A 25,710-nucleotide genomic window follows, 5' to 3' on the forward strand; every position below is an offset into this window, starting at 1 on the left:
TTGTGCTAAGCATTCTCTTGAGACATGGAGAAATGAGCCTCCCTGAATGATCTCGTAGAATAAAAAGAACAGACAGCCCTCTGTTTCACCAAGTTCCTGTGACAGATACCCTGGTGCTGAAAGCCAGACTACGTTTGAGGCTAAGCCTTTACATGCATTCAAGGGGAATGCCAAGGCATCTCTGAGACTAAAAATTAACCAAACCAAGAATGGTTATGCGAAGGTGATTCCAAGTCTCACATCTTCCTAGCCAGGATGGTCCCTGGACTCCTGGGATCACCCAGAGGTCAGTGGTCACAAGCTGAGCCATTGAAGCATTTGATACCACGGAAGACAATGGCCATTTGCATGCTCTGGATACTTCACTGCATCAACTTCTGTAACAAAACTTGGTCTAACATTAAATACTTGCTGGAGTGAAACATAAACAAAAACATAAAGACATTAAAAAAAAAAACCTACTTTGTCTCTAAATCTGGCCCTATAAAATGAGCTGCTATTTTAGTGGCCCATATTTATATATTTTAAAATAATAATTAACAAACCCTTTCCAGGAAACAAGGTCCCACTCTTTCTGGAGCATCAATGCAATTTTCCAGGCTGTTCAAGAAAATGCTGTAAAAATTTCAGAGAAAAAAATGATATAATTTTATGTGAAAGTATAATAAATTGGTCAATAGCCCTTTAAATAATAGGATGAAAAAGAAAATTCAATTCAGCAATTACATACTTGTTATGGAATTCATATATTTCTGCCATATTTCCAAAGAGAATATCCTTTTTATTTCTCAGGAGAGGTGGCATAAGATCAAACATCTCAGGATTATCCATCTCCGCTCTATAGCCCTACCCAAAATAAATACATTTATTCATTTAAAAAATATTCACATTAACATTTGTTTGGGCCACCAAAGGCACAGATACAGCAGAATGTATAGGGGATGAGTGGGTAAAGCTGTTGGTAATTTTAATAATCAAATCTTCCAGTACCCAAAGTTATCCATTTAAAAAAAAATCTTTTTTAAGAAAGCAAGACAAGGGAATCATGGTTCCCCACTCAATAGGTAGAATAAAGTGACTCTCTGGCCTTCAGGGTAGCTTATAGTGTAGGAAACAAAACAGAAACCAAGCATGAAAAAAATATATTATAGGTCATTAACCTCTCCTCAAACTGGCAATACATGTTTAGGTTTTTCAGACCAAATTAATATTATGACATTTGTATCAAATGACTGTTTTACTCCTACTTTTAGTTCTTTACATCACAATCTCTAAATAGCACCCTGGGAATAATTATAACAATCTGCGGGATTCTTAAGAAAACAGCTTATCTCTTCCATAATAAAATCTGGGTTCCACAATTCTCACTACTGAGGGAGAAGCTGAACATGCACATTTCACACACATGCAGACTGAAACAGTGGGAGAAGTACCTACTGCTGGTTGTGTGACAATCAAGGAAGCAGACAGCAAGAGAAAACTCAACACCTCCTACTGAATGTAGCAGGAGAACATTTGGGCAGAGATGGGAAAATATCACTTGAGTCACTTACCAACAAAACAGTAAACAGCTCACGAACATACACCCTCTCTGTCTGTATCAGTTCATTTAGGACATGGCTAAAGTGAAAAGACAATATTTATCAGTTATTTTGTTGCTTCAGAATTTTATTATGACCTTTCAATCATTCTCATTATAAATTGTCCAAGGTAAAAATGGTTAATGCATAGGAACTATCAATGGTTTCGGTTTTATCAACAAAATACAAAATTAATTGTATGGTTTCTAGAATAAGTACCACCCACAAGACTCTAAAATACATTTAGAAGAAAGGAAAGGGGGCTCAGGGCTTATTTTTAAATGAAAAAAAAACCCCACTTTATTTCTATCTCACTAAGCTTAAGAATCAATTTACTGGGCACCTGGGTGGCTCAGTTGGTTAAACATCCAACTCTTAGTTTCAATTCGGGTCATGATCTCTGGGTTGTGGGATCAAGCCCCGCCTCAGGCTCTGGGCTCAGTGGAGAGTCAGCTTGAGAGTCTTTCCCCTCCTCCCTCTCCCTCTGCTCCCCCCCACCCACCACTCTCACTCTTAAATAAATAAATTAAATCGGTTTTTTTTTTTATTGTGGGTTTTTTTCCTTCTTACCATTGAGCTGTAAGAGTTTTTTTTTTTTAAAGGTTTTATTTATTTATTTATTTATTTATTTATTTATTTATTTATTTATAAGAGAGGGGGTGCGAATGGGGGAAGGGGCAGAGGGACTCTCAAACAGAATCTCAAGTAGACTGAGCATAGGGCCTGACATGAGGTTTGATCTCACAACCCTGAGATCATGACCTGAGCCACAATCGTGAGTCAGTCACTTAACTGACTGAGCCAGCCAGGTACCACAAATAAAATCTTAAAAAAAGGTGAATATTCTTTTTTTTTTTAAAGATTTTATTTATTTATTCATGAGAGACAGAGGGAGAGAGAGAGAGAGGGAGAGAGAGAGAGAGAGAAGCAGAGGGAGAAGCAGGCTCCCAAGGAACAGGGAGCCCGATGCAGGACTCGATCCCAGGACCCTGGGATCATGACCTGAGCCGAAGGCAGACGCTTAACCATCTGAGCCACCCAGGCGCCCAAAAGGTGAATATTCTTATGTCTAGAATAGTAACATAATTATATAAAAGTAAACATTTATAAAATAACATTGTATATCCACATAACTCTTGTAGTTTTTGAAACATCTGTCTCATTCACTTTTACCTCTTTTACAAAAGAGGAAATGAAGATTCTGGAAAACGCTAGTTAATTTTTGAGTCACACAAAGAGAGCATAGGTTAGCCAGCCCTAATTCTAGGACTTCTACACCTCATCTAGTGCTCCTTTCATCAACCTAACAGAACCCCATTTTGTGATTTCAAAATCCAAGCACATTCGCCTTCAACACAGAATCAGACATTCCTACTGGTAGATGTGTATATGAGTATATGTCAACAAAGAAAAGATACTTCTGTAAAACATCCAAGCTATTGTCATTGTCCAAACTGGAGGATTGACCAGAACTTCTCTTCTCCCGACAATCATGCACCACTTCATTCTGAAATGATGAAAATAAAAGTTAAATTAGCATCTATGTAAGTATAGTTCTTCTTGAAGAAAATCTAGCTCAAATTAAGTTTTCTCTAGGTCCTGTGTAGGTAACTTGAAAACACTAGGATTATTTTTTTCAGGAATGACTTTGATATGTACTGGTAAAAAAAAAAAATCTGTACTGGTAAAAAATTATTATAAAATTATTTGAGAGGCGCCTGAGTGGCTCAGTCATTAAGCATCTGCCTTCGGCTCAGGTCATGATCCCGGGGTCCTGGGATGGAGCCCTGCACTGGGCTCTCTGCTCAATGGGAAGCCTGCTTCTCCCTCTCCCACTCCCCCTGCTTGCGTTCCCTCTCTCGATGTCTCTCTCTGTCAAATAAATAAATTAAATCTTAAAAATAAATAAATAAATAAAAATTTTTTGAGTTGCCAAAGAGGACAGATGTAAGATACTAATTAGAATTTATTTTACACATGGGGCACCTGGGTCGCTCAGTTGGTTAAGCATCTGACTCTTGATTTCAGCTCAGGTCATGATCTCAAGGTTGTGGGATTGGGCTGGGCGTGGGGCCTGTTTAAGATTCTCTCTCTCCCTCTCCCTCTGCCCCTCCCACCACCTTCCCCCAATCCCCACTCGAGCTCTAAGAAAAAAATAATTTATTTTACACACTAAATAATGTCTCATTTATTTGGCACTTAGGGGAAGTGAGGTTAATCTGTAAAAAGTTGAGTTTCCAGATAACTAAAGTTTACTCATTGAAGAAAAAAACCCAGCTTTTTAACCTTAATGATTTTTGATGGAAACTTTCTAGGAAATATTACATGAATCCTTGAGTTCTTTAACCAAGGATACACAACATCATTGACTCTCTTTCTAATGCTTCAGTGGTATCATCAGGAACATGAATGATGTGATAAAAATCTGATGATACACCCCAGGGCTAATAACATGTGGGTAACTGTCTATTCTTTCTTAAAATGTTGATCTCTGTCTCTGCTCTCTGCCACACGTCAGTTTTTGCTACAAGTGACTTCCCTGATCCTAAACCACTGTCTTATTTTGAAGACTCTACAGGACTTGGCTGGCCTACTGAGTCAACTACATGAGATCTGTGGGGGTTATTTGTTCTTCAGAAGCCTCAGAATTATTTTCCAAGGATCCTGGCTGTATTTGGACTTTTGAGCCTGCAAAATGCCTGAACTCCAAGTAAAGGTAACATTACTTTGTCACAAGTAGAACCCAAAATGAAGTATGAGATCTGTCAGCTAAAAACCATTTTCACAAAACATTACAAACACATGTGGAAAGGAACAAACATTTATTGACTATTTCCTATATATTGTGCAGGCACAGTTGTAGGTACTTAACACAAATCATTGTATCCAATCTTCCCAGCAATTGAGCAAGCTATGGCATACTTATCCTCATTTTACATATGGGAAAACTGAGGCTCACAGAGGTTTAGCAACCGGGCCAAGGTCACATAGCTAATAAGCGATGAGAGAGAGTCAAGCCCATGGTGTGCCACCATTATGCTCCCTCTTTTTAAGACCATGCTTTGATTCATTCTATCTGAATGTACCAACTATCATCATTTTACTACTGTAACTAAGACTGATAATGTTGCATACTTCTTCACTCATCAGATAGGTATGCATCATTTATTCCCAACAGGTTTCCGAAATACAAGTTTGGAAAGTTTTGAAACATAAATTTATACTTGTAAATGCCTAAGGGTTGTGCAAATTGACTTGAATTGGAAGAACGTGTGCATTTTGGAACTTGGTTTACTAGCTAGAAATCTCACCAAGAAAATGTACAAGAGCCACAGCCTCCTATTTCCCCCTGGGATATGTAAATGAATAAATCCACATAGAGGAACGTTAGGGTGCCATGAGTGGAAACTGGAACTGAAAGGCCCGTAAGACTATGGAATTTGGTATTCAGCCTGTTTCCTTCTTGAAAACAGAAGTTGTGGCTGTACAACCTGATAACCAGGCATGGTATATCAGTACAGGCCATTCACTAGCCTGCTCACAATGGTATACAACATGAAGAACACTACCATATGCCACGCTTTTATTCGAAATACTTCCCAAATATTTTTTTTAAAGATTTTACTTATTTATTTGACAGAGAGAGAAAGAGTGAGAGAGAGGGAACACAAGCAGGGGGAGTGGGAGAGGGAGAAGCAGGCTTCCCGCTGAGCAGGGAGCCCGATGCGGGGCTCGATCCCAGGACCCTGGGATCATGACCTGAGCCGAAGGCAGATGCTTAATGACTGAGCCACCCAGGAGCCCTTCCCAAATATTATTTTATGTTTACATGAACTCTATGCTGAGGGTGATCTGTTATTATCCCCATTTTATAGATAAGGAAATGCAGTTCCAGAAAACTTACCCTAGGTTATATAGCCAGTAACTGATGGAGTTGGGATTAAAAGCCAGGTAGTCTCTATCACTGCTATAGTGTAGCCTCTTGGAGATATATGTTCTTGTCCTTATTTACCATCGGGAAGACACAAGGAAAATGTAGGGCCCTACAGTTATGATGAGGCTACTCTCTGCAGATACCAGAATATCATGGACAACTAAGAAGGAGTCTTGCATCGATCTAGAAATGAACAGATGTCTTTTTTGAGTCCAGCGTATGGACCATTAGAACCTGTCCTTTGTCCATGTTTTATACTTACAGGAATGTAATCAGTTATGAAAGAAACCTCCTTTTGTAGAAAGATGCAATACTTATTTAAGTTTATTGAGGTGGAGTGGGGGAAAGAGAAGCTGAGATTTATAGATGTTTTATGGAAATTAATTCTGAACTTGAGCCAAGACCTGAGAAACGGCTCATACACCTGGGGATATGCCAGGACCACAATTAGACACAATGCAGCAACAGCTTTTTCTTTTAGATTAAATAGGCTTCCGAACATACAATATTGGTTTAGTGGATTAAAAATATGGTTTAAGCCTCCATACCAATTCTGCAACTACAGCAATAAAGCTAATTTTGAATTAATTAATGGTATTTACTTTTAAGTTGCTCTCATTTTGTCTCCAAGTCTTCTTTCCTGGTAGAAAAATATGAAAGAGGAATTTCAAGCCAGAATTAAAATCAATACTTTTAATTAAAACGCATGCATGTTTATTAAATAGAGTTACGAATATTCTAACATATTTACATTAGTATTTTTAAATCACACTATACAAAACAGTTGACTGGTTAGATTCATCTATATGATTTCAACTTCTTATTGAGTATCACTCTGCTACGTCTTCACACATTCTCTGACTCATCAAAATTCCACGTGATTGCCAAGCGAGCCTGAAGGTGTTAGAATTTGGAATTACTTGCAGATTTAGTGTTCATTTTGACACATAAGCATTTAATCAGATTGTAGCTCACTGACTAACTGTATCAAAAAGAGTTTGGGAAAACATCTGACTTTAACTAATAACTACATGCCAGGCAGTTCTAAGCCCTACACACCCATTTTGGATTTTAATCCTCAAATCAACCATAACAGATAGTACTATTTCTATCCCCATTTCATAGATAAGTAAGTAAGGTTAGTATCTTGTCCAAGAAGCAGAGGTAGTGTTCAAATCTGCATAGTCTACTTTCAGAATACATGCTTCTCACAACTACATGAAACAACTCTGAAGCATATTAAAATGCTAAAACAAAACAACTTCATCAAAATTCCAAGCTTTAATCTTTCTGTTCTTCCTGTTTCATCTCTCCTTTTTTTTTAACATGTTGAAAGTGAAGTTATCTGTATTTTTTTAAAGTTTATTTATTTGTTTTTAGTAATCTCTACATCCAACGGGGGCTCGAACTTACACCCCAAGATCAAGAGTTGCATGCTCTTCCGACTGAGCCAGCCAGGCACCCCTCCTTTTCTTTGTTTCATCTTTCTGTTCTGTTTACAGTGGGTGAGCCCCTATATTATTAAGCAAGGAGTCCAAATGTTCCTACAAACCCCAGGGCATGGTCCAGTGCAAGACCAGGTCATTTGAGTTCCTTATTTTCAGTGCTGCTAAAAAAGGCTGCCACCCACACAGGCTGCAGGGGTCTCTTCTCTCTCTGGAAGAAATATACTTTTTGCCCTTTCTTCCTTGACAGGAACCACCGCAAGGCACAGTCCGGGAAAGGCTATGCTGTTAGGTTCTCTAAATTTTATACTTCACTTTCATTATTTAAAAATATATTTTAGGGGCCCCTGGCTGGCTCTTCGGAAGAGTGTGTGACTCTTGATCTCGAGGTCATGAGTTCGAGCCCCACATTGGATGTAGAGATTACTTTAAATAAATAAACTTTCTAAAAAAAAGTAAAAATAAAAATATATTTTATAGGGGTGCCCGGCTGGCTTAGTCAGGAGCACATGCAACTCTTGATCTCAGGGTCATGAGTTCAAGCCCCATTTTAAGAGTCGGCCTTATTAAAATATATATATATATATATATATATATATATATATATATATATATATAAAATGTATAAAACATAGCATAACATATGGAGATGCTGAATCACTACGTCGTACACCTGAAACTAAAGTAACATTGTGTGTCAACTATACTCAAAAAAAGTTAAAAATATATATATTTTATATACAAGCTTTATGTTTATAGCATCATATATATAAATATGTAAGTTAGACTTAGTGGCAACTTATCACATAAAATCAATTTCTCAATGAACACTGATGTTCACCACTTTAAAGACACCTGATACACAGAGATCCAAACTTATTTATAAAGGTAACTGAGGGAGCCTTACTAATTAGCTTTACTAATTAATTCTTTGCAACTACATTAAAAGATAAAAAAGGAATATATACACAACTCATGAGGAATGCAGCTTTTTCTGAAAAGCAAGGTAGAGAAATTCATTCTTTCAACAACATAAATAGATACATGAAATTATGGGGCACCTGTACTATATGCTAAGCTCCATGTCTGGTGCTGGGGATACAAACATGAACTGCACACAGGCCCTGTCCTTACAGAGTTTACAGTCTAACAAGAGAGATGGAAAACAGGCAATTACACGAAAGCGGTGAAGACACATGGCTGGACTTGTTACCACACAGCATGGCTGCTCAACCAAACTGGGCGCCAAGGAGGAGAGGCAGGAAAGAAAAGCTTCCGTGAAGGAAGAGGACTAGGGACAGGAAATCTGCTGGAGGAAAAGAAGCCAGCGGAGGGGAAAGGGAGAGGGAAGGAAATAGTGTCCCAGAGGGAGAACAGTACTGTAAGGTCTGACGGGCAAGGCGAGTAGAGGCATGTGAAAGGGAAAGTGGGGAGACAGGGAGACGGCTGCGGTTGTCAAGGCAACAGATGACATGAGCTTGGATTAAGGACCTGGCAGTAAGCAACAGCAGTGGGGATGGAAAAAAGCGGATTCTGTGAGTACTATTCACTGAGATGAGGAACAGAGGGGATGATTTGCAGGAGAGGCTATCAGGCGGAGTCTGAGTTGCCTATAGGAAATTCAAGGAAGCAAATTGTAAATGGAGCTCTGAAGCTTACGAGAAAGATGCAGACTAGAGCTACAGATTTAGGAGCTGAAACCACATTTTACCCCTCACAATGTTCTTTGCTAACTTCCCTCTGTATTAAGTATTAATTCAGGGGTTAAGTGACTGACTCTTGATTTTGGTTCAGGTCGTGATCTCAGGATCATGAGATCAAGCCCTGCATGGGGCTCTGTGCTCAGCGTTGGGTGGGCTTGAGATTCTCCCCCTTTGCCCCTCCCCCCGCTTGCACTCTCTCCCGCTCTCTCCCTCTCAAATAAATAAAATCTTTAAAAAAATTAATTCAACAAATATTTATTGTGTCCTGCTAGTTGCCAGGCACTGTGCTAGGTGTAGGATTCTGTTTGATGCAAATTAATAAAAATAAACAAACAAAAACAAACAAAACCAGTTTGACTTACTGCATGAAAGATTAACACAATCTGATTTGACCAAATCTTATATATTTGGCTTAGCAATTAACAGTCTTGAAGAATTATTTAGACCTGATTGTTATAATCCCCATTACTCACAGAGCAATGAGGTAAAAAGAAACAATGTAGCACAAATGATGTTTTGGTTTAATTTAGAAACCACGATAAATAATGGGTAAAATCATTTATCCATCCATGTCATTTATTCAGTCAGCTGTCTTCTTCCACATAAATACATTAGACAGTCTTAAACTGAAGAAAATTCAAGCTACTCCCAACAAACAGTTGTACTGTGGAAGACACAAGAGTCTCTAAAATGAAAGAAAGCTTGATTTATTTTAGCATTGCCAATTGTTTTCCTTGGTTTCTTTTTATGGGTGGTCATTTGATGAGATTAGAGTTTAGAAGCATAAGCTACTTTTCAGATAGTCATTTTCCAAGGTAAGTTTAATGCTGGGAGAATACGGATGATTTTATGGGAAAAAAAAGGGAGAAAGTTAATCGTGGGCAAAATTCAAGAATGAATTGCTGCTGGTTTTAGATGTCAAACTGGTTTTTCACATGGACACAAACTCAGAAAATGTACTGAAGAAAAGTAATAAAGATGGGTACCTTGGGAAAAAAGTTTACATGCTTGAAAGAAAGAGTATCCAACTCCCACTGCAGAAAAAAAGTGTAATGCCATTAAATAAGAATACTGTAAGGTTTTTTTTCCTCTTTGTCTTCACAGCAACCCTTTCAAGTCACTAGGCATTATTGGTCCTATTTTACAAACAAGGAGACTAGGCTAAAAGAGGTTAAGTGAACTACCCCAGGTCACACAGCCGATAGAGCCAGACATCTAACTGTGCTCTGTCCTCTGTTAAGGAATATAAACCTATCCTATTTTTATTCCCATAGCTGTTGGTTTGTAGCCCTCTATTGGTTTTTTGGTTTGTTTTATTCTTTTGCCCTGTATCTTCTTAGTCAATATTCTTCACTTACGGCACTGTTCATAGTTTCATTTGTGAGTATATTTTTATATTTAATAACTATTAACTACATAACTTCTAGCGTCCTAGCTGAGTGACATGCTTTCGTCACCTCATTTTCATATGATCCATGCGGGGATTTGACCGAGGTTTTTATGCTCCTTATGCTTGGTTCAAGCTCTCTCCGAATTTCAAAGCACTTCCCATATATTAATGAGGTCTCCGATCCTTCAGATCAGACAGACCAAATTTAGTTCCATGTTCACCCGTTCAACTAACTTAGGGCCCCAAAGGCCAAATTACTCTCCCCTAAGAGGCCCCGGCCCCAGAGGCAGCTCAAGGGAAACTTTGGGCAACAGAATCATCTTACTTCCAGATTAGTTCACCACCACAGTCAGGATAGCTATTTTATCCTACAGAATGTAGAAAGGAAATGGATATCACATGGTTAAAACTAGTCTACAAAGATTAAAACCAGAAAATGGACTCTGTTAATTACTAGCAAAATTACTCTGTTTACCTGCACTTAACTTAGAAAAGGCAATCCGTTCTATTACCTAACCATTCACTTACTAGAAGCTAATAAGAACCAAGTAATAATCTATCCACATAAGTAGTAAAGATGTGTGTGCGCATGCACACGCATACCCGTGTGTGCCAGATTCATATGCTTTCCTCCACCTGCAGAAGAAAGGGGTGGGCTTGATGCCTATGAAATGTTCACACTCGTTGCAAGGTTGGGCCATTCAGTCCAGACTGTCCTCATTCTGTACTACACTACATTACCACTATGTTTTACTGTCGTACAATAATCTTGACCATGACTCCTGCCTTGTGCAACAGAGTGTAACCGTGACCAAAGATGCTTAAATAAAATTTCAGTTTATCAGGACTGAAGAATGCATTCAGTATTTACATCAAGAGTAACAGACAACAGCAGGAAAAGAAGAGTGAACGTAAGATACTTTACCATGTTTAGGTGAAAACGATGCTCTAGCTCTCATCAAATTGTCAGAAGCAGGTACCACAAACTGGACTGGCTTCACATGCCTGTCCGTCAGGTTCCTGAAACCAGCTTGTTGGTTCTCAAATACACTTCGGATGTGTTCAAGTTTGAGTTGTACAGTCTGCATTTGAACCTGCAGGTTGCACGAGACTTCTGTGAAATACTTTCTGAATTGAGATCATTACAAATCTTATGACATTTCTCAGACCCAGACAGTCAAAAAATTAATTTAGAGTTTAAAATAGAACTAGAAAAAATTAGGAAAGCAACAGAAAACAGATGGATGCACTACCTTCATATGGTCATAAAACCAGAAGATCTCAACCAAAACAACTCGAAGAAATTGATCGAGCAGTCATGAAATAGGTCACTATCTAAAGTGCGTTACCTGTCGTGGCTGGAAGGAGTAAGGGCTGGAAAAGGAGGCACGTTTCGCACAAGAAAGCCACCAGTTAAGCACTGTCAGAGCAGTGTGTGATGTGTTAGCCTGCAGGACGTTCTACAGTTCTCTGTGTGGTGTAAAAGCTCCTCCTAGACCCTCCTAGATGATTTGAGGCAGTTAGAGATTAGCTTGGTTGCTTCCAGAGAAATCACCTGGTTGTTGTTGTGGCAACTTTTCTGATTTTCTGGGGCGTCCCCTAAGATCTGCAGCTAAGCATGGTTTTAGATCTTCTTCCAAACTTAAGAGTCAACTAAACATTGTGGCAACCAATAGCATCACAAAATCTCTTAACTACAATGTAGTGAGAGTGCTTCATGACATCCCCAACAGAGTGGTACTGCAGTAACCCGTTGGTCTCTACCTTGTTAATACCAACGTCTGCTTGCACCCTGACCCTAAGGAGCCCCAGATCATTTCTTTATCCCTTCAATCTCAAACTCAGTAGGAAAGCCAGATGTGTGTCCACAGAGCATCTGTTGGTAGTAACTGCAGCAGAAAAATAAGACATTTGGAGTAGAATGCTCTTGACAAAGGCCCAGTATTGTCCTAGGATAGCTTTAGCCCCTTCTCTAAGGATACACAGAACGATGTATATGTAAGAACTCCTAGTATGTGAAAAGAGTTGAAAAATAATGGCATCACAGCCCAAAGAGGATTTATTCTTCATTATACAACAAGCATAAAGCCTTGGGATGCTTTTTTTAAAAAGTCTATTTATTTTTAAGTAATCTTTACACCCAATGTGGGGCTCAGACCGGTGACCCCGAGATCAGGAGTCACATGCTCTACCAACTGAGCCAGCATGACGCTTCAAGCCTTTGTATTCTCTGATGCTTAACAGTGGTACTAATATCATGCCTCATCCTTAAGAGAAGCATGTAACTGCAATTTGACATAAAGTCAGCTGTGAAGTAGTAAAACTCTTGCCAACACTACTGGAATTACAGTTTTAAAAACATTTGTTCATTTGAAAAAAAAAAGCCTCTTACCTTGAGTTCAGGAGATAGAATTACATCAAATTCATACTGCAGGGTATCAGGATCATAATTTATAAAGGGCAAAGCCATCTCAAGAAAATTTTCAATGTCTCGGAGGGCTTTTTGAGCATCTTCTTTAGACTGAAACTTCTCTATTTCCTGATTAGCTAGAAGGCATTCTCCTTCATCACAGCACTGACGAGCCTGATGAGCAAATCACACAGACACACACACACACACACACACACACAAACCATGAATGAATAAAGAGAAATATATTTGTCCTTTAGGATGTTTACCAGCCCTGGCTTCTGTGAATCAGAGTTGTCTTCAGAGCTGTTAAAAATAAAGGTATCTGGGTTCTGCCCCCAGAAATTCCGATTCAGTAGCTCTGGGCCCTAAGCCAGGCATTTCAATTTCTGCAGAGCTTCACAGGTATTTCTGAAGCACAGCCAAGGCTGGGAAGCACTGTACTTATTTCATAACAAGGAATTCATTCTGCAGCGAAGAGTCTGACCATTCTCTCAACACTAACACTTCAGCTGCATGCTATTTTTCCCCAAATCAATAAGTGAAATATGAAACGCCTCCCAAAACATAAAGTGTAATATACACGTGTAGTGATTGTCAAGGACAAGGATAAAAGTTTCCCTGCCAAAGAAGGAGATGTACAGATTAAAATGTTCATGTTCAGATATGACGTGTGTAAATGATATCCTCATTTTACATCCCACTTCCAAGGCCAGCTCTTCTCTTCACTGCCTAATTCTGAAAGGGGTCAGACCGCCAAGCCATGGAGGACTATCTTCCCGTCACTGTTGAATTTCTTATTGCAGTAACTATGAAGTGTGGGAGGAGTTTCTGGCTTTAGCAAAATGCCTCTAGGGCTTTGAAAAGTGTGCTGACTGCAAACTATCACCAGAGGAGAGGTTCAGAGATGTACCCAAAATAGAAAGGAAGCCATCACAACCATGATCTCAATATTCAGAACGGAAGCCAAAATTCTTACAATACTTGACTTGCCACGAATACTGCAAAGGTACGTGGATTAAATGAACATCATCAGAGCCAATCCTTGAACGTCTTACAAATGTAATTCCAAAGCTCTCCCAGACAGACCTTTACCCTGTAACCTATAAGAAAAAAAAAAATGATCTTCTTGCTCAGAAATGTTATCAGGGCTCAAGACACTACCTGCTGCAGGAGTTTGTGCATTTTGAAGATCCTGCTGAGCTGTATCCTTTTGGCTTTGATCTCATTAACCAAAATATCAGAAAGGTAACGTAGTTCATTGCACCTCTGGCAGATCAAATCAAGGGCATAATGGTGATTTGCAGCAAGTCGGTGTCCGTGTAATATCACAAAACGGGCCTTTGCTAACAGATCCTAATTTTAAGAAAGAAGTAAAACAAGAACAGTATGATATCTGTTCAAATAGAGAAGAAACAAGAAAGTAATTGTGAAGCAAATTGGTTTAGCAAGGCACAGAGAGCGCCAAAAATATGATTTGATGTCATACTTCTGCAGGCTCCAAGTCACAGTCATTAGTTACAGCAGTGACACCATCAGAAACACATGTACTTCTAGTACCAGAAACAGAAAATTAACCAGCCCGCTCAGAGTGTGGATGAAGTTTGCTTCTCCTGGTATATACAGATTTAGAACAGAACTGCATCTATCCAATGAGGTACACAGGGGCCAAAGGAAAGCTAATGGATTTCATACCATCTCAGCCTTGGAAATCTCATTAGTCATCATCTACCTGACTACTTTACATACCTGAAGGGAACACCACTGAGTCTCCAAGTCAAAGGGGATCTTAGTGGCCTTGCCCCCACTCTATCAACTACTGGCATCCCCCCCTCCTACCCTGGTCCCCCACTTGCTCCCAACATAGTGACTGAAATCAGTAAGTGGTCAGGAATATCTGTCAAGGTAAAATAAGAAAAACTGAAGCCCATAATGATAAAGTGACTAGCCTACCTAGCTGGTGGGAAACCCAGGGTTAAAACAGGGAGTTTTTTCTTTTTTTTTAAATGGGTACAGTTTCAGATTTGCAAAATGAAAAATTTCATTCTGGCAATCTGTTGCACAACAATGTGACTATAGTTAACACTACTGAACTGTATACTTAAAAATGGTTAAGGGGGGCAGGCACCTGGGTGGCTCAGTTGGTAAAGCACCCAACTCTTGATTTTGGCTCCGGTCATAGTCTCAGGGTCCTGAGATCAAGGCCCGCATCAGGCTCTGTGCTGAGTGTGGAACCTGCTTGAGATTCCCCTCTCTCTTTCCCTCTGCTCTTCCTCCCCCAGTTCATGCTCACTCTCTCTCCCTCCCTCTTTTTCTCTCTCAAAAAAATAATTAAAAAAATGGTTATGTTAGTAAATTTCATGTTATGTGGGGTTTTTTTCTTACCACAATTAAAACTAAAAAAAATTAAAAACAAACAAAAACCTCAAAGTCCCCTCATTTCCAAGCCAATTTGCCTTCTCTTTCTAGTATGCCACAGAGATTATAAACTGCCCCACAGTCACAACAACCTACAAGCATAATTCTAGAACTGGTCACCACAACTGCGGCCTCTCAAATTTCATTTTTGGATGCTTACGGTATACCCATAAATCTATTTGTTTGCTGGGAATGCACCTTAAAAAACAATGGCCTTGCTCTCACATATAAGACAAAAGAGCAAAGCCAGTTTGTTAACTATTATATCTATGAGTCCAAGCCTTTTAGACCAGCAAAATGATAATTGTTGGCTCTTTTGATTACTTATTATCTAATCAGCTATCCCAGGTACTGTGCTAAGTGTTTTGCCTACAACATCTAAAAGAATCCTCATAATCATTCTGCAAAGTAAGTCACTTTATCCCCAATTTATAGATGAAGACATTAAGGCTTAGAAAATTTAGTTTACCCAAGGTCACACAGCTAGTAAAACTAAGCAGATCTGTCTGAATCTGTGTTTGCTTCAATTGCACATCCACATGATGGATATTTAAGGAATTATGCTTTTGTATACTTCCATCATTTCCAAGTACCAAATAGCATTCTTTTTTTAAGATTTTATTATTTACTTGAGAGAGAGAGAGAGAGCACAAGCAGGGGGAGGGGGAGAGAGAGAGAGAGGGAGAAGCAGACTCCCCAGTGAGCAAGGAGCCTGAGGCGGGGCTCGATCCCGGGACCATGAGATCCTGACCTGAGACGAAGGCAGACGCTTCACCGACTGAGCCACCCAGGTGCCCCACCCCTCAAATAGCATTCTTGATAAGACATTTTTTTTGGCTTCTTCAAAATGATTTACGCCTTTGTTCCTAATGGTGGGCCTGAAACCATTCACATCATCATCTCAGAAGCCACCTATTACAACTACATGACTTGTCTGCAGCGTCACCTCTGGCTCACATTGATAAGAATACAGACCAGTATTATTAAACCAATTATATAGACTGTTGCTATGAAAGGTGGCCCATAAGGGTTGATACTACTGAAAACCATCAAAATGTAACTGTTAGAACAGTGAACGTCTGAGATGTAATCTTACCTGAGAATTTTCATCTAAGTTTTCCAACTTTTTTATTTTTTGTTTTACTTGACCTATGTTCCCTGTTACATCTGCCAACTCTGCTTGTTGGTTTAACATAAGTTCGACTTCACTCACAAGCTATAAATAGGAAAAAAAAAAAACAAGTCTTAAAAGCCTACAAGGTATTAGGCATTTTCCCTTAATCCAGTTTTATAGGAAATGCTATTAAAAAAAATGCAACATGGAAAAATGGCACATGTGGAGAATACTTTGTTATTTTATTCCTAGAAATTGATAAAGTCTATTAAAATCTAACCTCCTAGATCTTAGTGTGTGCTTATGATATATAAGATATCACTATGTACATAGGCTGGCAGCTACATGCGGACATGTACGGAAGCATATGCATGTGTATATACTTGCATATTATATTCCCAAGCTCTGTGGTCAGTGGTCCTCAGAACAAAGACCCTCTAGTAGTAATGAGCACACCTGGAACCCAGAAAAAGAAACCAGGGATCCTCAGGCAAGTGGCTGGTTCCAGGGCTAAGGCAGAGTAGGTACAAGATGAGCTTGGGATATCTCTTTATGCCAGAAAGTCTGGACATGTCACAAGGACACAGTAGTCAGTCTGAAACACCAAAATAGTTAAGAACAGCAAAGGATTATAAACCATTACAAAACTAGGAAGTCATGAACCCCAAAATCAGATAAATAAAGAAATGGGGAGAAGGGAAGACTCTTGCTCCCAGCAGCACGCCTATGGGAACTGAGAAATATGGAGGGAACAATGGAGTTGGAAAGTAAAGACTGGTTGAAGCAAGCATCATAGTAAAGACTGGTTGAAGCAAGAATCATTAATTGATGCTAAACATATAAAGAATCATTAATTGATGCTAAACCTATAAAGAACTTTTGATAAGCAGCAAGATGTTTGCATGACCTTAAATTTTCTCCCCACCCATTTCCTACTAGTTACAAGTGGGAGGAAAGTAATGATACAGTGGAGAACTGGGTAATCAGAGGGCACATCAACAATGAGGGGCAGGTGAACCTCACTTACCACCAGATGCGATACCCTCAGAAGAACACATCACTTACATAGTATGCTCGCTGGGCACACAAAGATTAATCTAATCGTGAGAAGAAGTCAGACAAATGGAAAATGAAGAACATTTTATGTGAAAAAAGAACTGGATTCTTCAAAAATGGCAGCGTCATAAAAGACAAAGAAAGGCTGTGGAAATCTTCTAGACTAAAAGTGACTAGACATGACAACTTATGCAATACCCAACCCTCTAAGGCTGAATCCTGTACTGGCGGGGGAAGAAATGATAGAAATGACATTATTGAATCAACTGATAAAACTGGAATACCAACGGTAGGTCATAGAAAGTACTGCATCATGGTTAAACTGTACTAAATTTGCTAACTGTACTGTGGTTATGCAAGAGGATATTCCTACCCTGTATATTCAAAAACATTTCAAGTTTGAGAATATTCAAACTTTTCTGTACAGCTAGAATTTACAAATAAGATTTTTTTGAAGTTAAGTTCCTACATATATATAGAACCTATTTGCAGGTGACCAGGAGACACAGATCACATCAGTGAAATTCCAATCCAAGGCCAATGACAACAACACTGAGTAGAGGCAACAATGATTTGAAGAAACAATATGGCTAGAGGACAAGAATTTTGTCTGGGTACAAATTAACATATTAAGTAGAGGCCCAATGGGTGTGTTTGGGGGAAGAGCATGATTTTTGCATGTATTCGGCTGGGGAGGAGGGAAAGACACAAATATCTGGAAGGCCTGAGAGCAACTTGGCCTACTCTTTCCTTAAGGAAGGTTTCACGGAGAATACCGCATTCCCAAATCTGCTGGCGTCACAGAAGGCAAAGGGCTGGCAGGACCTGAGCCCCATGTCCAGAACAGATGAAATACCAAGCAAGTGAGAAAGTCATGGGTGGAAAACAGGCTGGCCACATGCGAGAGAGAAAAGCAGTGAGTCTTCCTTGGACCTCCTGGTAAAGTACTATGATAGAGACTGTGAGGAGCCTGGCCATGTGTGATGTATTTTCCAGAAGCATCCAACTAGAAGGCACTTTTTTGTAACCTTTAAAGTAATGTATAATTAGACATGATGCCGCTTCATACACCAGGCTTTTCATAGAAATAAATTACTGGATCCAAAAAAAAAAAAACGTTTTTGTTACGTCGTATTAAATATGGTCAGTATAGGTATATGGTATTTACAAAAAAATCAAGAAGGAAGTGGATATTATTTCCTTGGAAAGCTGAAAGGAAATTTCAGGCTGAAAACATTTTATATGTAAAATAAATTACAATAATAAACATCAGGGTGAATGGCAACTTAGTCCTGTCTTATATGTTAGCACTTAAATGCTTTCTTATAGGAAATAAGTAAGCAAGAAAGACAACTTGGGGAGGCGGGTGGGGGGATGGGGTAACTGGGTGATGGGCATTAAGGAGGGCACGTGATGGAGTGAGCACTAGGCGTTATATGCAACTGATGAATCACTAAATTCTACTCCGAAACTAATAATACACTATATGTTAACTAACTAGAATTTAAATAATTTTTTTTTTTAAAGAAAGACATCTTGGCAGGGTTCACTCACATTTGCCCCCTTTCCATCTCTCTCTGGGTATAAATGGGCATCTTGTGAGACTATATTTCTGATGATCAAGGAGTAAGAACCTCTGGCATAATGAAAAAAAAACATAGAAAGAATGTTTTAACTGACCTCTTGAAAATCCTGCTCAAACTTCCACAGTTGCAGATACTGCTCCATTTTTAATTGGTGTTTTTCCCAAAATCCATCAAAAGCTATCTCCATATCATGTACTTGAGTCAGCAATCTTAACAAAGAAAAGTCATTAGAATTCCTTCACAACAACGATTTGTCTTGTAGGTATGTACACAAACTTGGTCTGGACATTAAGAATTCCAGGCAACGTCAGACACCGTGACACTTGGTCCATGAAGAGACCATTGATGTCCACGGAACCTCTTTCACAAGCAAACTAATCTCTTCCAGGGAAGGTGTTCTCAGATTCCCAGAGGTCCAGGAATATTTTCCCACTTAACAGATGGCAGCAAAATGTATAATTCCCTTTCAAAAGTATAAAATAAGTAACTCCAAACCAAAAGGAGAGTACTCACTTATTAACAGTCTGCCAGTCACCGTTTACGTGGTGACGGTGTTCAAGCCTTGAACCGACAGCGTCTTCAATGCTAGGCACTTCCAGACTTGTGAGGAGGATTTTTCCCTCTTTGGTTACTGCTGTAATATCATTCTGTAAAAAAGCACAATAGGATGAATTAGCCAGCTAGTCCCCTAATCTGAATGACCTAAAGAGAAGGAAGCATACACTTACAGCACGCACAGGAGAAACAGCCGTTCTAGAACGGCCTTTACAGAGTATGTCAGTACCACAGAATCTAAAACCCATGAGGATCTCCAAGAAGCCTCCACCTGCGGAGATGGATGTTGCAATCAGGATTTTTATAAGATGTTTATGGGCAGAAGTACCTGGTGCTCCATTTGTAGTCTCCTCTTACTGGTAGAAAGTTCTCATTTATTCTTTTCTACTAATATTTTTAATATGCTCCAATAAAGCAGAAGTAGCATAATGAAGTCTAGCACACTAGAAAGCATACAGCTAAAATAATATTTAATGCATATTCAAATAGAGTCTGATGCCTTTCCTACTAAACCTTAATCGTTACCAATTAGTGCCTGCCATAAGTATGACGTTACTTCACGTTTGGATTAATTAATTCCTCATGAAGTATATGCTTCTTTCTATTCAGAAGGTCTTAACCTTGGTGGGTAGATTCTTCAGGCACCTAAGAGTGATCTATGACTTCCTTCAGGAGATCCAAGGGTCCTCCGAAATGTTAAGCAAAAAATTCGGGGGTACATGTATTTGTCTGGGGACAAGTTTCATGACACCACCACCAATATGAATAAGAACACAGACATGAAGAGCAAGTATTTATGAAGTACCAGCTATGTGCCAAACACTGTTGTACCTACATCACATACTCCATTTCATCCTCACAGCGACCCTACAAGGTATGCATGCATCATCATCATCAACCTCATTGTGCACGTAAGGTAACTCCAACTCAGAGAGAGGGTAAGCAAATTCTCCAATCACACAGCTTAGGAGGGACAGAGCTGTCTTTCCTTGAACAGTTTTACTTTTAGATTATGATTCAAAATTTCAGTTTCTCTCCTCTTCTTAATTTAAAAATGTCACCTCAAAAAAATAAAATAATAAAATAAAAATGTCCCCTCTACATAGAGCTTGTACCTGTGAGTGCCCTCCAGGAAGCCTACTATCCTATGAAGGACATGGATTACTATACAGGTGCTTCTTTAGATCAATCTTTTTTTTTGTTCAGATCATTCTTAAACTTTCTGGGGAAGGTGAATCTCAAAGTACTTGGTGATTGTCTGAATGGTGACTCAGAATCCTTCACAAGCCAGCACTCCAGACAACTGGGCAGGAGGGCCAAATCAACTTGCCATCTAAAGTCTATTGTACAAAACATCAAAAACTAGTACTCTGGGGGCACCTGGCTGGCTCAGTTGGCAAAGCATGCAACTCTTGGTCTCAAGGTCATCAGTTCAAGCCCCACGTTGGGTGTGGAGCCTGCTTAAAAAACAAACAAATAAACAAACAAACAAACTAGTACTCTATGGAAAAGAAAGCTTGTAATCATTTAGCAATGTTTGCCTTGGTCACAGGCCCCCTGACTCCTCCTCAAGTTCTCCTTCTCCATTTCACATTGCACCTGTGGTGGATATTAAACTAGAACACCTGTCTGCCTTTTGATTCTCCAGCTTTCTAAATGAGAGGGCCTTTTGATAAGATAAAGAATACACAGTAACAAAGATCACTATGGATTTCTACTTCCGGGGCACTTAAAAACTATTCTATCAACAAATAAAGAACTTCTCAAGACAAGGCACCATTTGCAAAGGGGACACTTAGATTCAACACATCCAGGACGTTCTCCCCTGTTGTCTCCCTACCCACCAATCAGCATGAAAAGGACATGCACTGAACACCTTCCTAGGAAAAGAAAGACCATGGATAACTTTTGTTTGTTAACTCTATCAGACATACCTTTAACATGTGATACCTTTCAGCACGAACTGCAAGAATTTCTTCTATTGAAGGAATATCATCTGGTAGTTCTGTCTCAGCCAGTTCGGTTCCAAAGGACTGTAACATCTGAGCCATTTCTTTCACCGTGAGAGCAAAATTTTCTATAGCCTGCAAAGATCCAGTGATCCTTTTAATTCCATGGAAACTGACAGCATATCAATACTTGGATCAGTAATTGTGTTTACTTTACTATGACCTCTCCTCTGCTAAGGAAAGTTGGCATTGCCCTTGGCAATAAACTCTAATTTTGCATCTAAGCCTCTACAAAACTAATGTGAGGTTAAGAGTCTTCTTGAATGTCTTTTATCCAAACATCTGTACTTATTTCTTGAACACCATTGAAAACAATTTTTTTAAGTTTCTTTTTTCTAGTAATCTCTACACCCAACATGGGGCTTAAACTCATGACCCTGAGATCAAGAGTTGCATGCCCCTCCAACAGAGCCAGCCCGGCACCCCTGAAAACAATTCCGTAAAGATGCCATGTACTAAGAAATTTGTTTTCAGCCTTTGTTTAGGCCTATCCTATTAAACTCTGCAAGTGTAAAATTGCTTTATACTAACTTTACTTCTGAAGAGATGAGAACATCAAAGCCACTTGACATTCCTTTATTATAACTTATGAGCAAGCATTAACATTCCAAACACAGCAAAGGACACAGGTGATGGGGTAACAAACTGGTCACAACAATTCATTCAGGCAGAAGATTTGAAATTGTGATCCCAAAAGCTCTGTTGCCCTAAAATGTCAAGTAAGGTGGTGGTGTTGATTGTTTCCAAAATCAGTGACTCAGAAAAAAAAGGGCAACATGTAGAGATCATATAAACCCTCTGTTTCCCATTCAGCTCAAGGTTATCTGCTCTTTTATTTACAGTTTCATAGGTAATTAAAGGCTAGACACCACTAACTTTGACAATACACTTTCATATGAGTGGACAGAACTGCTGAATGACAAATAAAGATGAGGAAAATAGAATCCTGATTTAATTAGATATCATTTCCTTCAGAAGGGTTCCCTAATCTCTGGGATTTGGAGTAAAGATTCTTATACTATAAACTCACACCTTGAGGCATGGGGCCCTTGCCTATTTGTAACTTTCTAGAACAGGAGTCTCTGCTATAAATCTGTCTCAAAAGCATCACTATAATGAGATTAATGATATTACTCGCATTTTTGAGGGCTTATCTCATATGATCTTCCCAATATCCCTCTGAGCTAAAGTACTATAATTTCCACTTTATAATTGGGAAAACTGAGAATCAGAGAGGTTATATAACTTGTGCCAGGTTGTATAGCTAAAAATAGCAGTGCTACGATTTGAACCCAAACCCTTTGTTTCTTCAAGTTACTACATGGCCACAGGAGGGGGTGGGCAGAGCATCATCTCCTTATTCCCTAAGCCTTTCCTTCAATTGCCATCCTCAGTGACTCTTCATCATTTCTAGATATTTCCTATGGAAGAAAATCAAGATGTTGAATTATATGTTTTTGAAAAATAGGAGCCCCAGAAATCTGTTTTTCCCCAAGAGGAAAAAATTCTAGAACTAGATTTAAAGGCGAATATGAACTATAGGCTCTACAGTAAGGGCAAAAGCAACATACATTTCTGAAGATGATCCATTCACTGTGGCAGTACTGCAAGGTGCCGCCTAACTCAGGGGTTAATTGCTTGTCATCAATGTATGTCAGCAAATCACTAACTGAGCTCAGCATAACCACCTATATAAATAAGTAAGAAAGATACTGTTAACTGCCCTTCATGGCAGCCCTCCATTCAACCGTACAATGAACTTTAGCATTCATTAGCACAAAGTTATCTTTTATAAATGGTTCTAACAGTTCTCTCCTGTACATCCCCCCCCACACGTATGCACTACTTTCTTTAAGTAATCAGTTTTCATTTACAAAACATTTCTCTGTAAAGCAAAATTAATCTCCATAGAAACCCAAATACCTAATTCTCCTTGATCTAAAATTTTGCACTGTTAATGGCCAACCTTCTGAAAGAATGTTACACTTACACCAAAGTAAAAGGGCTTTAATGTGGTAAGTTAGAACTTATGAGGAGGGACTAATCTTTGCAAAAATATCATAATTTATGAGGACTCTATTCCTTACCCTAAAAACGTATAAAAATAGCTTTTTAAAAAAAAAAGATCATGGTACTATGAACTAGCTCAGGATGTAAGTTCATGGGGGTCAAATACATAAAACACACACTCAATTTTTTTTTCTAAAAATAAAATGTCCTGATTTTATACACACACACACACACACACACACGCATATACACACACACATAACGTATGTGACATAGATCTTTTTCAAAAGAAATTGCTTATTACAAACTGATTAGACTATTCCTTTATTTTAACAACAGAAGCAGAAGACTTTTAGGCATTTCAAATTTATAGTTTTGGGAAGACAAATTCTATCTTTTTCTTTTAAATGCTCTGTGAGCACAGGTAAAACACCAACAGCACGGTACAAAGTCTTCATGAGAACTAAAGAGAGAAAACATTTAAATAATATACTCTTACTGGTAATTTGAGCATGAAGTCTTCCTGGCTAAATCGAAATCCAAGGTCTGTGAAAGTTCGTTGAAGAAAACTAGTAGGACGCAGAACCAAAACCAAGTGCAAGTTCCCAGGAAAGGAAACCTGCAGAAAGAAGAAACACAGGAAAGAAAGAAAAAATTGTCAAAACATGCACTCAACTGAGCACGTAGCAGAAAATATGTAATTAAAGGAAATGACTTTGAAAGTAATAAAGGCCACTAAAAGGACAAAACTTTAAAAATGGATATTGATATAATCTAAAAACATGGAAACAGAAATAAAACTAGTGTAAGGTCATCAGATCAGACCCTCGCAACGTCCATGACATGGAATTTTCTCACACTACAGTAAATCCCAAGTTACAAAGAATTCTATTCTTGAACTTCATTTTAAAGTTAGTCATTTGCACTTGAATTGCATTTATTCCCTGGGAAACAGAATTAGGAGGCAGGCTCCTGGGATAACCCTAAAAGCCAAAGGGAGCTTCAACACTGTGTACCTGCCGTAAACGTTGGAAGAAACCTGTTTCTGTGGAATCCTATTTTTATTTTCATCCAAGCAACATTCACTGAGTATCATCTACGTGTCCGCTCCATGTAGTTAAGTGCATGATTATCATGCAGTTAGCATTCACTGTGCCCAAATTAATAAGATGTAGTCCCTCCCCAGCTTTCAAGAAAATGACAGTCTAATAGTGCAGTCCATCAGTAACTGTTAGCTCTATAACCCAAGTTGGTAAGTGAAATGAAGGAATTATAGAATAATATGCAACAGGAAGTGGTAGCACAGAGCATCCTAGACCTAGGAAGGTCAAAATGGTCTCTTCGAAGCATAAAAAGGAATTAATTGGATCAGAATGTCATTGTGGAGCACCAATGTTTCCCCCAGTTTCTAGAATACTGACAGGCAGTAGGTGGTCAAGGCATAACTGCTACAAGACAAGGAGAGCACTATGTAAAATTAGTGAGAGAGAGAACAGTGTGGCCCAATATTAATAATAAACCACCACATATCAAATGCTCACTGTGTCAAGTATTTTGCCAACATTATCATAGAGCTTCTTCATAATAATCCTGTGAAGTAGTTAGGCCATCCTCTTTTACAAATAAAGAAAGTGAGGCTCAGAGACTTTAAGTATAACTTGCCCCAGCTGGTGAGGTCTTAATCTGCACCCGAGTCTGTGCTCTTAATCACCGTGCACTGCCCCAGCTCTTCAAGAGGTCCCAGTCAGGAAAGGTAGAGGAAAGTGATGTGGGGGAGTGTGGCAATGGGATGTGGTGTTAAAAAGATGGGCAGGAGCCAGATCAGGAAAGACCTCGGGTTTTTCCCTGGGGGAAAGGGGAGACTCGAAGAGGTTTTAGGCAGCAGAGCAAGATAATCAGATCTGCATTTTAGAAGGATCACTTTGGCTTTAGGAAAGGACTGGATTTGGACAAGAGTGGAAACAGCCAGATGAGCTAGGAGGCCGGTCCAGTAATCCAGACCAGGGCTGATGAGTTTAGGAGGTGCAATCTGTAAGACATGATGACAGAATGTGTCTGATAAGAAAGGAGAGACTGGGCCAGTCAATAACCAATCGCTCGAGTAATGGGGTACATGGCATGACCCTTGCTAACACGGGGAATGCAGGAGAAGCAGGGTTTTTTTTTTTAAGTTTATTAATTTTTTTTTTTTTTTTTTTTTTAGTAATCTCTGCACCCAACATGGGGCTCAAACTCACGACTCTGAGATCAAGAGTCGCACGCTCTTCCAACTGAGCCAACCTGGCGCCCCAGGAGAAGCAGGTTTTCAGGAGGGGACAAGATACTGATTCCCCATTCCTGGACACAAGGGGCTGGAAGGGTCAGCAGGACATTCAGATGATGTCCATCAGACAGATGTGTGAACAAGTCCAGAGGGAAAGAAGTCTGGCCTGGGAATGCTGAGCTGGAAGTCATCAGCCCCCAAACAGCGGGTTAAAGCAGAACAAAGACAAACATGACA

At 39.2% G+C, this 25,710-nt stretch overlaps 1 protein-coding gene across 3 annotated transcripts in view; it reads right to left on the reverse strand.

The window, feature by feature from the left end:
* Nucleotides 1-25,710, reverse strand: part of MCF2 (MCF.2 cell line derived transforming sequence) — a 103,950-nt gene that overhangs the window by 28,474 nt on the left and 49,766 nt on the right. For all 3 annotated transcript variants that reach the window (XM_073885650.1, XM_073885651.1, XM_073885652.1), the window contains 15 exons: nucleotides 23,710-23,829; nucleotides 22,772-22,888; nucleotides 21,126-21,275; nucleotides 19,150-19,283; nucleotides 18,731-18,845; nucleotides 15,977-16,096; nucleotides 13,627-13,818; nucleotides 12,445-12,636; nucleotides 10,978-11,146; nucleotides 9,649-9,696; nucleotides 6,117-6,154; nucleotides 2,999-3,087; nucleotides 1,554-1,620; nucleotides 731-846; nucleotides 546-615 (listed from right to left, as the gene is read on the reverse strand). In XM_073885650.1, the coding sequence (XP_073741751.1) occupies nucleotides 546-615; nucleotides 731-846; nucleotides 1,554-1,620; nucleotides 2,999-3,087; nucleotides 6,117-6,154; nucleotides 9,649-9,696; nucleotides 10,978-11,146; nucleotides 12,445-12,636; nucleotides 13,627-13,818; nucleotides 15,977-16,096; nucleotides 18,731-18,845; nucleotides 19,150-19,283; nucleotides 21,126-21,275; nucleotides 22,772-22,888; nucleotides 23,710-23,829 (1,737 nt within the window). The remainder of the gene's footprint in view (nucleotides 1-545; nucleotides 616-730; nucleotides 847-1,553; nucleotides 1,621-2,998; nucleotides 3,088-6,116; nucleotides 6,155-9,648; nucleotides 9,697-10,977; nucleotides 11,147-12,444; nucleotides 12,637-13,626; nucleotides 13,819-15,976; nucleotides 16,097-18,730; nucleotides 18,846-19,149; nucleotides 19,284-21,125; nucleotides 21,276-22,771; nucleotides 22,889-23,709; nucleotides 23,830-25,710) is intronic.

This window comes from Callorhinus ursinus, unplaced genomic scaffold (assembly GCF_003265705.2).
Source record: "Callorhinus ursinus isolate GAN/ISIS: 27379988/994484 unplaced genomic scaffold, GSC_fseal_2.0 scaffold64, whole genome shotgun sequence".
NCBI classification, from domain to species: Eukaryota; Metazoa; Chordata; class Mammalia; order Carnivora; family Otariidae; genus Callorhinus; species Callorhinus ursinus.